The 14,222-nt window shown below is 42.9% G+C and overlaps 1 protein-coding gene across 2 annotated transcripts; it reads left to right on the top strand.

Moving 5' to 3' along the window:
- The first annotated feature begins 2,149 nt into the window (after nt 1-2,149).
- LOC133644697 (zinc finger and SCAN domain-containing protein 2-like) lies at nt 2,150-6,946 on the top strand. 2 transcript variants are annotated; one of them, XM_062039395.1, is made up of 3 exons: nt 2,150-2,223; nt 2,294-2,560; nt 5,595-6,946. In XM_062039395.1, exons 2-3 carry the CDS (start codon nt 2,323-2,325, stop codon nt 6,404-6,406), a joined length of 1,050 nt encoding a protein of 349 aa, XP_061895379.1. In that variant the 5' UTR covers nt 2,150-2,223; nt 2,294-2,322; the 3' UTR covers nt 6,407-6,946. The 2 variants fall into 2 exon arrangements, with proteins under 2 accessions (XP_061895379.1, XP_061895378.1); XM_062039394.1 differs by lacking the exon at nt 2,150-2,223 and having other exon boundaries at nt 2,230-2,560.
- The last annotated feature ends 7,276 nt before the right edge of the window (nt 6,947-14,222 follow it).

Here is a 14,222-nt window from a genome sequence, read left to right on the forward strand (position 1 = left end):
CACTTACAATTAGTGCACCAACCCAAAAAACCTTCCTCCCCACATTTCTTTCTGTTATCAATATTCTGGTTCCTACATTGTATATCAATGTATATCAATACAGTCTGCAAGGGATACAGTCCGTAAGCACACATGATTGTGCGTGCTGCTGGTCCACTAATAGTACTAACCTTTAACAGTTAATTTGACTCATTTTCATTAATTACTAGTTTCTATGTAACTGTTTTTATATTGTTTTACTTTCTTTTTTATTCAAGAAAATGTTTTTAATTTAGTTATCTTATTTTATTATTATTTTTTTTAAGTACCTTATCTTCACCATACATGGTTGTCCAAATTAGGCATAATAATGTGTTAATTCCACGACTGCATATATCGGTTGATATCATTATCGGTTGATATCGGTATCGGTAATTAAAGAGTTGGACAATATCGGAATATCGGATATCGGCAAAAAGCCATTATCGGACATCCCTACTTGTAATTGAAAATTGTTGGAAACGTCACCTTGAAATCACCTCAAATAGAGACGCTGATGCTTGGGCAGTCCATAAGTGCTTCTTTTTGGGGTTGTTTTGGGTGTGGACTCTCACAAAACTTATGCCCTTTTGTTTAATATTCTGAATTGTTCACCAATACTTCCCAAACAAAAGTGCTGACTTGATTTTTACTGCAGTAAGTGCTTCTTGTTGGGGTAGTGATCTTGAGTGCCTCGTCAAGAAAATAACCTACAGTCCACGTCTGTTCCATTGACCCAACCTGAGCATTGACTTGATGTTCAGAAACAGTAAGTGCTTCTTGTTGGGGCAGTCGTACAGACACAATCTACATGACCACTAATGTAATACTTTCAAAGTGACAAATTGTCGATAATTGTATTTGAAAATTGTTGGAAACGTCACCTTGAAATCACCTCAAACAGAGACGCTGATGCTTCATAAGTGCTTCTCTTTGGGGTTGTTTCGGGTGTGGACTCTTACAATTTATGCATTTGTATTTAATAATCTGAATTGTCCACCAATACTTCCCAAACAAAAGCGCTGACTTGATTTTTACTGCAGTAAGTGCTTTTTGTTGGGGTAGTGTTCTTGAGTACCTCATCAAGAAAATAATCCACAGTCCACGTCTGTTTCATTGACCCAACCTGAGCATTGACTTGATGTTCAGAAACAGTAAGTGCTTCTTGTTGGGGCAGTCGTACAGACACAATCTACATGACCACTAATGTCATACTTTCAAAGGGATACATTTTCGATAAATGCAATGAAAATTTTTTCGAAATATTCCCTTGAAATCACGTAGGTCTAGATTCCAGATTTAGGTTCAAATTAAACATTTAGTGCTCACATTTAAATATAGATTTACATTGAAAATTTAGCACTCACATTTAGATATAGATTTAGATTCAAGATTTAGATTTGAAATTAAGATTTAGATTGAATATTTAGCATTCACATTTAGATATAGATTTAGATTTAAGATTTAAATTTATATTGAAGATTTAGCACTCACATTTAGATATACATTTAGATTTAACATGTAGGTTTGAATTTAAGATTTAGGTTTAGTTTTAACATTTGGCGCTCATATATAGATTTAGATTTAGAAGACATAGGTTTAGATTAACATTTAGATTTAAGATATAGGTTTAGATTTAATGTTTAGCACTCACATTTAAATTTAGATTTAAGATTTAGGTTTAGTTTGAACATTTAGGGTTCAGATTTAGACTTTAGATTTAGGCTAAGATTTAAGATTTAGGTTTAGATTTAACATATAGATTAACATTTAAGATTTATGTTTAGATTCAACATTTAGATATAATATGTAGAGACAACATTTAAATGTGATAAAAATGGTATTTCTCTAAATTAGGGCAGCTCAGAAAGAGTGATTTAAATACAAAAATAAACCCAAAATTACTGGCATTTGTTTTGATAGAGTTACAATTCCACAAAAATGAAGTAAGGACAAGGCATTGCTTTTAATTTCATACAGTATTAGTTTTTACAGTGTAAGTACATGACTATAGCCCATGTGACATACTCCGGTGCAGTAGATGGCAGTATGCACCTTTCATGTCATTGCTGCAAGCTGCCGTTAAACTAAAGGAAGAATTAGTCAAAGGTTCTTTGATATCAAAGAGCTGCTACTTCAAAGAGCAGGATCTTTTAAAGCCGGATCGTTCGCGAACGACCCATCACTCGGTGTTGGCAGCAAAAGGTAACAACGTCTTCATCTCATCTCTTTTTGCACTCCAACTAATTACTTACTTACTTACTTTTAAAATCAGCTTTTCATTCCGCGTCTTACATTTAAAACATGAGCCAAGACATAAAGCCGGAAGTTAGCAACACGCAGGAAGAAATGTGCGAATTCCAAAAGGTGAGAAAGTTGATGGAGGAGCGACTAAATGTTACTGCTGAAGAAATATTTGGAGTGTTGGAAAGAACCATAGCAGAGTACGAGGAGGAACTTTCTAGGACAAAAGAGGAGAACAAACGTCTACAAGAACTACTGGATGCTGTTTTCAAACCTCAAGTTGTGCCACACAGAGCAGGTTTGTTTATTTGACATTGTCTTCATGATGATTATCCTGTAGAAACAAGATTGTTTCTTTGAGATTTGTTTGTGTTTTATAACAGTCAGAAAAGAAAACTTCAGTCCAGAACAATTGAGAGATGACACCTTTTTAAAATGAGTGATTTATCTAGTTTCTATTTGACATAAAAATCATTGTGTTGAAACCCTCTGCATGAATTTAGATATAGAAACAAGTTGCAAGGTTATAAATGTATGAATGGCTTTGATGTGTATATCTGGAGCTTTGTTTAAAATGAAAAATTATATTTTGTGTATTTTAAACATGACATGAGGGAAGAAGTTTCTATTTTAACTCAGTTACATACTCAGATTTGTTCCCTCCTGTTTGAAACTCTTCAATAATATATATATTTGTATTCAGTCACGTGACTTCTTCCGGGAAGTGAAAAACGTGGTGGTCAACCAAGCCAAGATGGCTGTTGTGCAGCAACCTGTGTGCAAACTCTCTGAGTACACAAAGGGCCTAGATCAGGGGTGTCAAACATACGGCCCACGGGCCGGATCAGGCCCTCCAACAGGTTTTATCCGGCCCGCGGGATGAGTTTGCTAAGTACACAAATGAGTCAACATTTTTGAATGAAAGAAACTGCTGTTCTAAATGTGTCCTCTAGATGTCACGATAGCAATTATTTGTATCTTTGTAGATGATGCTACATATGTAAAAAAACACATGATGTTAGTGCACCAGTCGGGCAAAATGAGCACACTACATAAATAACATGCTGTAATTTTTTTGATATTATTTTTTTATCTTGATAGATTGAAAATTAAAGGCCTACTGAAAGCCACTACTACCGACCACGCAGTTTGATAGTTTATATATCAATGATGAAATCTTAACATTGCAACACATGACAAAGCTGTAGGTGGGATCGGTGTATTAGCGGCTGGCTGCAGCAACACAACCAGGAGGACTTTGAGTTGGATAGCAGACGCGCTATCCGACGCTAGCCGCCGACCGCATCTTTGATCGGGTGAAGTCTTTCGTCGCGCCGTCGATCGCTGGAACGCAGGTGAGCACGGGTGTTGATGAGCAGATGAGGGCTGGCGTAGGTGGAGAGCTAATGTTTTTAGCATAGCTCTGTCGAGGTCCCGTAGCTAAGTTAGCTTCAATGGCGTCGTTAGCAACAGCATTGCTTGGCTTCGCCAAAAATACAAATCTGTGATCCACAATATATAAAAAGGAGAAAGTGTGGAATCCAATGAGCCCTTGTACCTAAGTTACGGTCAGAGCGAAAAAAGATACGTCCTGCACTGCACTCTAGGCCTTCACTCTCACGTTCCTCATCCACGAATCTTTCATCCTGGCTCAAATTAATGGGGTAATCGTCGCTTTCTTGGTCCGAATCTCTCTCGCTGCTGGTGTAAACAATGGGGAAATGTGAGGAGCCTTTCAACCTGCGACGTCACGCTACTTCCGGTACAGGCAAGGCTTATTTTATCAGCGACCAAAAGTTGCGAACTTTATCGTCGATGTTCTCTACTACAGTAAATCCTTTCAGAAAAAATACGGCAATATCGCGAAATGATCAAGTATGACACATAGAATGGATCTGCTATCCCCGTTTAAAATAAGAACATTTCATTTCAGTAGGCCTTTAACACCAATGAGTTGAATGATGAACATTATCACATAATTGATTCTGAAAGTGTAAAAAACACAAATAAAGATAGGATACTATTAACTGCAACATGTGTGTTATGATCCGCTGCCCGGATCATATTTCTGTTTGTTTTCTAGTCATTTGTGTTTTTCTGCTAGTCTTGGACTCCTTCTTAGTATCTGTTTAAGCACCTCTGAGTTTGGTTACCATAGTAACTAATTACGTTCACCTGCCGCTGGGGTTCCCGACACGCACCTGTTGGTCATCATTGACATTATTATTTAAAGCCTGCCTTCTCAGTCAGTCGTTCTGGCTTCTTTGTTTTGCATCCCGCGACTGCCACGTAGGTTTGTTCTCGTTTCCTAACTCCTGCTAGTAGTTACTATCTGTGCTAAGTGTTAGCCTTAGCTTCCGGTGCGCTCGGCACCTCGTCCTGTCGGGTTGTTTTCTGTTTTATACCAGTTTTGTGTTATTGGATAATTAAATCATGTCTTTACCTGCAAGTCCTGTCCGGTTTTCGTCCTTTGCATCTTGGGAGAACAAAAATCCCGTAGAACCATGCATCCAGAACGTGACAATGTGTGTGTAAGAAAAACATTAATTATTTGTACAATTTCAGAATGTGTTTGTTCTATTTTTAAACAAAGAAAACAATCTGCAGTTGTCTTTATTTTCAAGTTATCTTGCCGTTATTTTACCAGTCCGGCCCACTTGGGAGTAGATTTTTCTCCATGTGGCCCCCCATGTAAAATTAGTTTGACACCCCTGGCCTAGATCTTCCTGCGAAAAGCAGATACGAGAAAAAATCTAACTATGAAACGGAATAGATCCCTAAAGATTTGTTGAGTAATATCAAGGATTATCCGTCGGTCGCGTTCCAAGACATGTGGAACTATCTTGAGTTCCAGACGTCATTCTACACGACAAAGGAGATGAAAGCTTAAAAAGGCATGAATGGCTACAATTTATTTGTGTGTGGCTGGGTCAAGTAAAATAGTATCAAGACTCTCACGGATAAATCATGCATGGTTTTTGTTCGGGTAAGGTTGGATTTTATCATTCAACTTTGTGTCTTGCGAGGACGCGTCCATGTAAACAAACAATGACTAGGACCCGACAGCTGCCACCCGTGACTGCATATCCATTTAACTAACTAACTATTATTCAATCATCACCATATTGGATTTTTGTCATGTTGTTTGTTAATAAAAGTCCACAACCATCAAAGACTTCCAGTAAGATGTCTAATAAGAGCTATAAATGATTTAGATATTTTAGTTTGTATGCATTTATTTGATTAGGCCAACCTCACATAATGTGGATCGTTGGCATAAGAGCTGCAAACTAAAATACAGTAACGCCTCATTTGTGTTCTATGTTCTGCAGACGTCCAGCAGGTGTCAGCGGGGAGTCATGAAGAGGAGTGGCACACCAGTGTGGGACAGAAGGAGCTACAGGCCCCCTCCCACATTAAAGAGGAGCAGCCCTGGGAGCAGCTTCATGATGAAGATGAAGCTCAGTCCTTACAGCTTCATCACAGTCAAAGTGAGGAGAACAGAGGGGCGGAGCTTGTAACTCAACACATCACAGAAGCTGATGGAGAGCATTGTGAAGATATAAACTCACAACCAGACAGCATCTTTGCTCCACTGTCAGACATGGACGACATGATGTCAGACTCTTCTGATCACAGTGACCACATCCAAAAACCTTTGGAGAGTAAACATGACTCTAAAGGTGATACGACACATCACACTAACAACAAACACTTTGACTGCTCTGAATGTGGAAAATCATTTAGACAGAAGAGTAATGTTACAGTACACATGAGAATACATACTGGAGAAAAACCTTTTACTTGCTCTGTTTGTAAGAAGAGTTTCTCCCAAAAGCATGCCATGACCACACACATGAGAACACACACTGGTGAGAAACCTTTTACTTGCTCAACTTGTGGTAAAAGATTCAACAGCAAGAATGACATGATTAGACACATGAGAACACACACAGGTGAGAAACCTTTTACTTGCTCTGTTTGTAAGAAGAGTTTCTACAGAAAGAACAACATGACCGCACACATGAGAACACACACTGGAGAGAAACCATTTAGTTGCACTGTGTGTGATAAAATATTCAGGTTTAAGCAGCAGGTCAGTCAACACAAGTGTGTAACAGCCATGGAAGCTGCAGGGATTTAAAAACACTTAAACAGTGATTGTGCTAAATGTACTTTAAAAACACAGCATGTTTAATATGAATGTATATTTTATGTTGTATGTAGTGATTTTCATTATCTATCGTTATATGTTGTCCTGTAATTACTTTTTAAGTTGTGTGCAGTTATTGAATAATATATATGTAGCTACTATTTTATTATATTTTATTATATTTTCTCATTGATATTTTCATTTGTTTTTTTCACACGTTTCCAAATTGCATTTTATTGATGTTATTATAATAATAATAATAATAATGGATTAGATTTATATAGCGCTTTTCTAGACACTCAAAGCGCTTCACAGAGAAGTGAGAACCCATCATTCATATTTACAACTCATTCATTCATCATTCATTCTCCGGTGTGAGCGGCACCGGGGGCAAGGGTGAAGTGTCCTGCCCAAGGACACAACGGCAGCGATTTTGGATGGTAAGAGGCGGGGAGCGAACCTGCAACCCTCAGGTTTCTGGCACGGTTGCTCTACCCACTACGCCATACCGCCCCCCGAATATAATTAAAATTATGAAATAATAAAATTGTTAACAAAATTTGGACTAGATTAGTAGCATTGTTACATCATGAATGTTAACTACTGCAAAACATCAACCGAAGAAGAAAAATGCTGAAGTTAGCAACACATCACTGAACTTTAGAGCCATCGTGAGTGGAGTTGGTGGTTTTTATTGCTGCATTTGTACTTATTTCACCATACATTTCACTTTTAATCCTAAAGTCTTCTTCAAATATATTGTTGTAGGCTTCTAAGATTTGTGTTTCTGATGTGTGTAGTCTGTGGAAAGGGTTGTTGTCCCTTGTGGATCCAATTGTTTACTTGCACATATACATCTTCATCATCATCATCACCATCATCAGACGTTACCGGTCCACTATGGACAAAACCTTAGCATTAATGTTTTAATATAAGTGTGACTTCATTATTCCTTGTTAATAAGACTAAAAATACAGACTTAAGCACTGTATTAGAGTGCCTCTTGTAGTACTCCAACTCGCCACACTGTGAGAAGTGGGGGCGATCGTGAGCTAGCAGATGCATTTTGCTATCATGTTTTATCAGCGAGGAAGAGAGCATTTGTGTTTACTTTTTTGTCAGAGCCAAGTTTTAATGCTCTGCTGAATAAATGAATCACTACGGCTGCCAATATGGAGGATTATATATATTTAAGAACAAATTATTTCCTTAACTGGTAGCAAAATGACTCCACAAAAAGTGAACCAACAGCAGGACTCAGTAAATATTTTCTTAATTTACTAATAATTAACTATAAAGAGTAGCATGACAGTGGAAATTTCACAAGAGTTCACCGGAAATTGGAAATTGGGAATGCTACATAAAATTCTTTAGTGATGTTTAAGATGCAGATGAACGAGGTGGAACCGTGCAGTTAAAAAAGGGATGTTTGTTGATAAACAAACAAAAACCGAGAGCAACAGGGAACTATGAAGAAAACAAAACAAACTGCTGAAACCCAGGCCTTTTCAGCATCCACACTTATAACAATTGATTCAATGTTCCATCCATCCATCCATCCATCTTCTTCCGCTTATCCAAGGTCGGGTCGCGGGGGCAGCAGCCTAAGCAGGGAAGCCCAGACTTCCCTCTCCCCAGCCACTTCGTCTAGCTCTTCCCGGGGGATCCCAAGGCGTTCCCAGGCCAGCCGGGAGACATAGTCTTCCCAACGTGTCCTGGCCGCTTGTACCCGTGATCTTGTCCTTTCGGTCATAACCCAAAGCTCATGACCATAGGTGAGGATGGGAACGTAGATCGACCGGTAAATTGAGAGCTTCGCTTGCGGCTCAGCTCCTTCTTCACCACAACGGACCGATACAACGTCCGCATTACTGAAGACGCCGCACCGATCCGCCTGTCGATCTCACGAACCACTCTTCCCTCACTCGTGAACAAGACTCCGAGGTACTTGAACTCCTCCACTTGGGGCAAGATCTCCTCCCCAACCCGGAGATGGCACTCCACCCTTTTCCGGGCGAGAACCATGGACTCGGACTTGGAGGTGCTGATTCTCATCCCAGTCGCTTCACACTCAGCTGCGAACCGATCCAGTGAGAGCTGAAGATCCTGGCCAGATGAAGCCATCAGGACCACATCATCTGCAAAAAGCAGAGACCTAATCCCGCAGCCACCAAACCGGATCCCCTCAACGCCTTGACTGCGCCTAGAAATTCTGTCCATAAAAGTTATGAACAGAATCGGTGACAAAGGGCAGCCTTGGCGGAGTCCAACCCTCACTGGAAACGTGTCCGACTTACTGCCGGCAATGCGGACCAAGCTCTGACACTGATCATACAGGGAGCGGACCGCCACAATCAGACAGTCCGATACCCCATACTCTCTGAGCACTCCCCACAGGACTTCCCGAGGGACACGGTCGAATGCCTTTTCCAAGTCCACAAAGCACATGTAGACTGGTTGGGCAAACTCCCATGCACCCTCAAGGACCCTGCCGAGAGTATAGAGCTGGTCCACAGTTCCACGACCAGGACGAAAACCACACTGTTCCTCCTGAATCCGAGGTTCGACTATCCGGCGTAGCCTCCTCTCCAGTACACCTGAATAGACCTTACCGGGAAGGCTGAGGAGTGTGATCCCCCGATAGTTAGAACACACCCTCCGGTTCCCCTTTTTAAAGAGAGGAACCACCACCCCGGTCTGCCAATCCAGAGGTACCGCCCCCGATGTCCACGCGATGCTGCAGAGTCTTGTCAACCAAGACAGCCCCACAGCATCCAGAGCCTTAAGGAACTCCAGGCGGATCTCATCCACCCCCGGGGCCCTGCCACCGATGAGCTTTTTAACTACCTCAGCAACCTCAGCCCCAGAAATAGGAGGGCCCACCACAGATTCCCCAGGGACTGCTTCCTCATAGGAAGACGTGTTGGTGGTATTGAGGAGGTCTTCGAAGTATTCCCTCCACCGATCCACAACATCCGCAGTCGAGGTCAGCAGAACACCATCCTCACCATACACGGTGTTGATAGTGCACTGCTTCCCCTTCCTGAGGCGGCGGATGGTGGTCCAGAATCGCTTCGAAGCCGTCCGGAAGTCGTTTTCCATGGCTTCCCCGAACTCCTCCCATGTCCGAGTTTTTGCCTCCGCGACCGCTGAAGCCGCACACCGCTTGGCCTGTCGGTACCTGTCCGCTGCCTCAGGAGTCCTATGAGCCAAAAGAACCCGATAGGACTCCTTCTTCAGCTTGACGGCGACCCTCACCGCCGGTGTCCACCAACGGGTTCTAGGATTACCGCCACGACAGGCACCAACTACTTTGCGGCCACAGCTCCAATCAGCCGCCTCGACAATAGAGGTGCGGAACATGGTCCACTCGGACTCAATGTCCAGCACCTCCCTCGTGACATGTTCAAAGTTCTTCCGGAGGTGGGAATTGAAACTCTCTCTGACAGGAGACTCTGCCAGACGTTCCCAGCAAACCCTCACAATGCGTTTGGGCCTGCCAGGTCTGTCCGGCATCCTCCCCCACCATCGCAGCCAACTCACCACCAGGTGGTGATCGGTAGAAAGCTCCGCCCCTCTCTTCACCCGAGTGTCCAAAACATGAGGCCGCAAATCCGATGACACAACTACAAAGTCGATCATGGAACTGCGGCCCAGGGTGTCCTGGTGCCAAGTGCACATATGGACACCCTTATGCTTTAACATGGTGTTCGTTATGGACAATCCGTGACGGGCACAAAAGTCCAATAACAACACACCACTCGGGTTCAGATCCGGGCGGCCATTCTTACCAATCACGCCTCTCCAGGTTTCACTGTCGTTGCCAATATGAGCGTTGAAGTCCCCCAGTAGAACGAGGGAATCACCCGGGGGAGCACCCTCAAGTACTCCCTCGAGTGAATCCAAAAAGGGTGGGTACTCTGAGCTGCTGCTTGGCGCGTAAGCGCAAACAACAGTCAGGACCCGTCCCCCCACCCGAAGGCGGAGGGAAGCTACCTTCTCGTCCACCGGGTTGAACTCCAACATGCAGGTTCTGAGCCGACAAGAATTGCCACCCCAGCCCGTCGCCTCTCACTGCCGGCAACGCCAGAGTGGAAGAGAGTCCATCCCCTCTCGAGAGAACTGGTTCCAGAGCCCTTGCTGTGCGTCGAAGTGAGTCCGACTATGTCTAGCCGGAACTTCTCCACCTCGCGCACTAGCTCAGGCTCCTTCCCCCCAGCGAGGTGACGTTCCACGTCCCAAGAGCTAGCTTCTGTAGCCGAGGATCGGACCGCCAAGTTCCCTGCCTTCGGCTGCCGCCCAGCTCACATTGCACCCGACCTCTATGGCCCCTGCTATGGGTGGTGAGCCCATTGGAGGGGGGACCCACGTTGCCTCTTCGGGCTGTGCCCGGCCGGGCCCCATGGGGACAGGCCCGGCCACCAGGCACTCGCCGTCGTCCCCCAACTCCGGGCCTGGCTCCAGAGGGGGGCCCCGGTGACCCGCGTCCGGGCGAGGGAAATCTGAGTCTCGGTTCTTGTATTTCCATAGAAGTCTTCGAGCTGCTCTTTGTCTGATCCCTCACCTAGGACCTGTTTGTCTTGGGAGACCCTACCAGGGGGCATGGAAGCCCCCGGACAACATAGCTCCTAGGATCATTGAGACACGCAAACTCCTCTACCACGATAAGGTGGCAGCTCAGAGAGGAGTGATTCAATGTTTTTTTTTGTATATGATCCATATTATGTAGTGTCTTTCTTATATTGTCTCGTGTTTGGCGTTGATGTATAAAACCTGTTTGATCATTATGTATCAATATAGGTAAGAAATCATGATGGAAGTAAATAGTTTATACATTGAGAACAGATATTGGCCTGTAAGATCCACACTCATTTCTATCATTGCCTTCTTTTGGTATAGCTGCGCCCCGGGCTGATGTAACAGTTGGTTGGGGGGCGCATAATAAATAAAAAATAACATAACATAACATAACATAGCTGATGGACCTTAATTGCCTGCACCTGTCGAGCCCTTTTTTAATTTGAGTGACAGTTCTACCGGCGAATGGGAGCACACACATGGCCAGGGAAGCCAATCGGCAGCGGTGAAGAGGGCCGTCACTCCTGAAAAAAAAGAGTTTGATGGAACGGAGGCGAAGGTTGAGGGTGGCAGATTGGCCAGGAGTGGAAGTGGACCAAGGATCATGGCTGACAGTGAGAGTGTCAATTGTTTGAATCTTTGTGGCCGTTGTGCATAATCTGATTTGTGACTGCAGGGTGTGGATGGAAAGGGGATAGTGAGGGGATGTATGAGGAAGGTATGGACATGGATAGGACTATAGAGAGGAAAGAAGGGCAGAGGAGGTCATGAAGGAAAGTCGAGTGCTAAAAGAGTGCACGAAGATGATGAAGGAGTAGAAAGGAGGAAAAAGATTATAATTGCAAGATTATATATACATTTAAAGGCCTACTGAAACCCACCACGCAGTCTGATAGTTTATATATCAATGATGAAATCTTAACATTGCAACACATGCCAATACGGCCGGGTTAACTTATAAAGTGCAATTTTAAATTTCCCGCTAAACTTCCGGTTGAAAAGTCCTTTGGATGATGACGTATGCGCGTGACGTAGCCCGGGGAACAGAGGTATGCCTTCCCTATTGAATACAATACAAAAAAAGCTCTGTTTTTATTTCATAATTCCACAGTATTCTGGACATCTGTGTCGGTGAATCTTTTGCAATTTGTTTATTGAACAATGGAGGCTGCAAAGAAGAACGTTGTAGGTGGGATCGGTGTATTAGCGGCTGGCTGTAGCAACACAACAAGGACTACTTACTTGGATAGCAGACGCCTAGCCGATGCTAGCCGCCCACACCGCACGGATGATCGGGTGAAGTCCTTCGTCGCGCCGTCGATCGCTGGAACGCAGGTGAGCACGGGTGTTGATGAGCAGAGCAGATGAGGGCTGGCTGGCGTAAGTGGAGCGCTAATGTTTTTATCATAGCTCCGTGAGGTCCGGTTGCTAAGTTGCTAAGTTAGCCTCAGCGTCGTTAGCAACAGCATTGTTAAGCTTTGCCAAGCTGAGATATATTAACCGTGTAGTTACATGTACAAGGTTTAATAGTATTGTTGATCTTCTGTCTTTCCTTCCAGTCAGGGATTTATTTATTTTGTTTCTATCTGCATTTGAGACAGATGCTATCACGTTAGCTCATGCTAAAGAGCTTTGTCGATGTATTGTCGTGGAGATAAAAGTCACTGTGAATGTCCATTTCGCGTTCTCGACTCTCATTTTCAAGAGGATATAGTATCCGAGGTGGTTTAAAATACAAATCCGTGATCCTCAATAGAAAAAGGAGAGAGTGTGGAATCCAATGAGCCAGCTTGTACCTAAGTTACGGTCAGAGCGAAAAAAAATATGTATTTCACTGCATTCTAGTCCGTCACTCTAACGTTCCTCATCCACGAATCTTTCATCCTCGCTCAAATTAATGGGGTAATCGTCGCTTTCTCGGTCCGAATAGCTCTAGCTGCGTTGAAAACAATAGGAAAATATGAGGGAGTGAACAACTGACAACGTCACGCTACTTCCGGTAGGGGCAAGTTTTTTTTTTATCAGAGACCAAAAGTTGCGAACTTTATCGACGTTGTTCTCTACTAAATCCTTTCAGCAAAAATATGGCAATATCGCAAAATGATCAAGTATGACACATAGAATTGATCTGCTATCCCCGTTTAAATAAAACAAATTCATTTCAGTGGGCCTTAAAGTCAGATCAAGACATGAACGATATTAGTTTGATGACACTGGTTAAAGGATTAAAGAAGGACTTTGGAGAGGTGGAGATGGCCAAAGTGCTAAAGGACGGAAGCCTTTTGATCAAATGTAAAAATGGAGAGCAAAAGAACAAAGCAATGTGATTGCAATAAGATAATAAAGGAAAAAATCGAAGTGGGAGAACGAAAGGGGGCTAGAGGAGTCGTGACAGGAATCCTAAGAGGAGAAAATGTAGAATATTTGAAAAGAGAAATAAAAGGGGGAACTGTCACAATGATGAAGAGATTTATGGCATTTAGAAACGGAGAAAATATGTAATAAACTGTACAGAATAGGCAAGAAATAAGAATGAGAAGATCAAAATAATCGTCAAAGCAGCAGCAAAGTTGTTAAATGTAAAAGAACTATGTTGGGAGGGGCGGCGTGGCGAAGTTGGTAGAGCGGCCGTGCCAGCAATCGGAGGGTTGCTGGTTACTGAGGTTCAATCCCCACCTTCTACCATCCTAGTCACGTCCGTTGTGTCCTTGGGCAAGACACTTCACCCTTGCTCCTGATGGCTGCTGGTTAGCGCCTTGCATGGCAGCTCCCGCCATCAGTGTGTGAATGTGTGTGTGAATGGGTGAATGTGGAAATACTGTCAAAGCGCTTTGAGTACCTTGAAGGTAGAAAAGAGCTATACAAGTATAACCCATTTATAACAGGTGCAAGGTGAACTACAGAGAGTAGGTGAAAAGGAGTCATGTGACCACAATCCAACACCATGTTAATTGTTCAGTGGAATGCCAGAAGTCTAATAGCAAACGGACAAGAATTAAAGGGATTTATTAATAATATGAAAACTAAACCACATATAATATGTATTCAGGAAACATGGCTGAAGCCCAAGTTGAACTTTATAATACAATTATATATAACAATACGTAAAGATAGGGATGATGGGCAAGGAGGGAGGTGTGCCATATTTATTAAAGAAGACATGCTTTATACAATATTAAAAGTAACACAAGAACTAGAAATAGTAGGAGTAGAAGTATGGAATAATAAA

This window comes from Entelurus aequoreus, linkage group LG27, assembly GCF_033978785.1.
Source record: "Entelurus aequoreus isolate RoL-2023_Sb linkage group LG27, RoL_Eaeq_v1.1, whole genome shotgun sequence".
NCBI classification, from domain to species: Eukaryota; Metazoa; Chordata; class Actinopteri; order Syngnathiformes; family Syngnathidae; genus Entelurus; species Entelurus aequoreus.

Bases quoted from the DNA above. Each gene is read 5' to 3' on its own strand.
- LOC133644697 (XM_062039395.1), top strand. From the start codon at position 2,323: ATGAGCCAAGACATAAAGCCGGAAGTTAGCAACACGCAGGAAGAAATG. The intron at 2,561-5,594 runs GTTTGTTTATTT...TATGTTCTGCAG, and splicing joins AGTTGTGCCACACAGAGCAG to ACGTCCAGCAGGTGTCAGCG.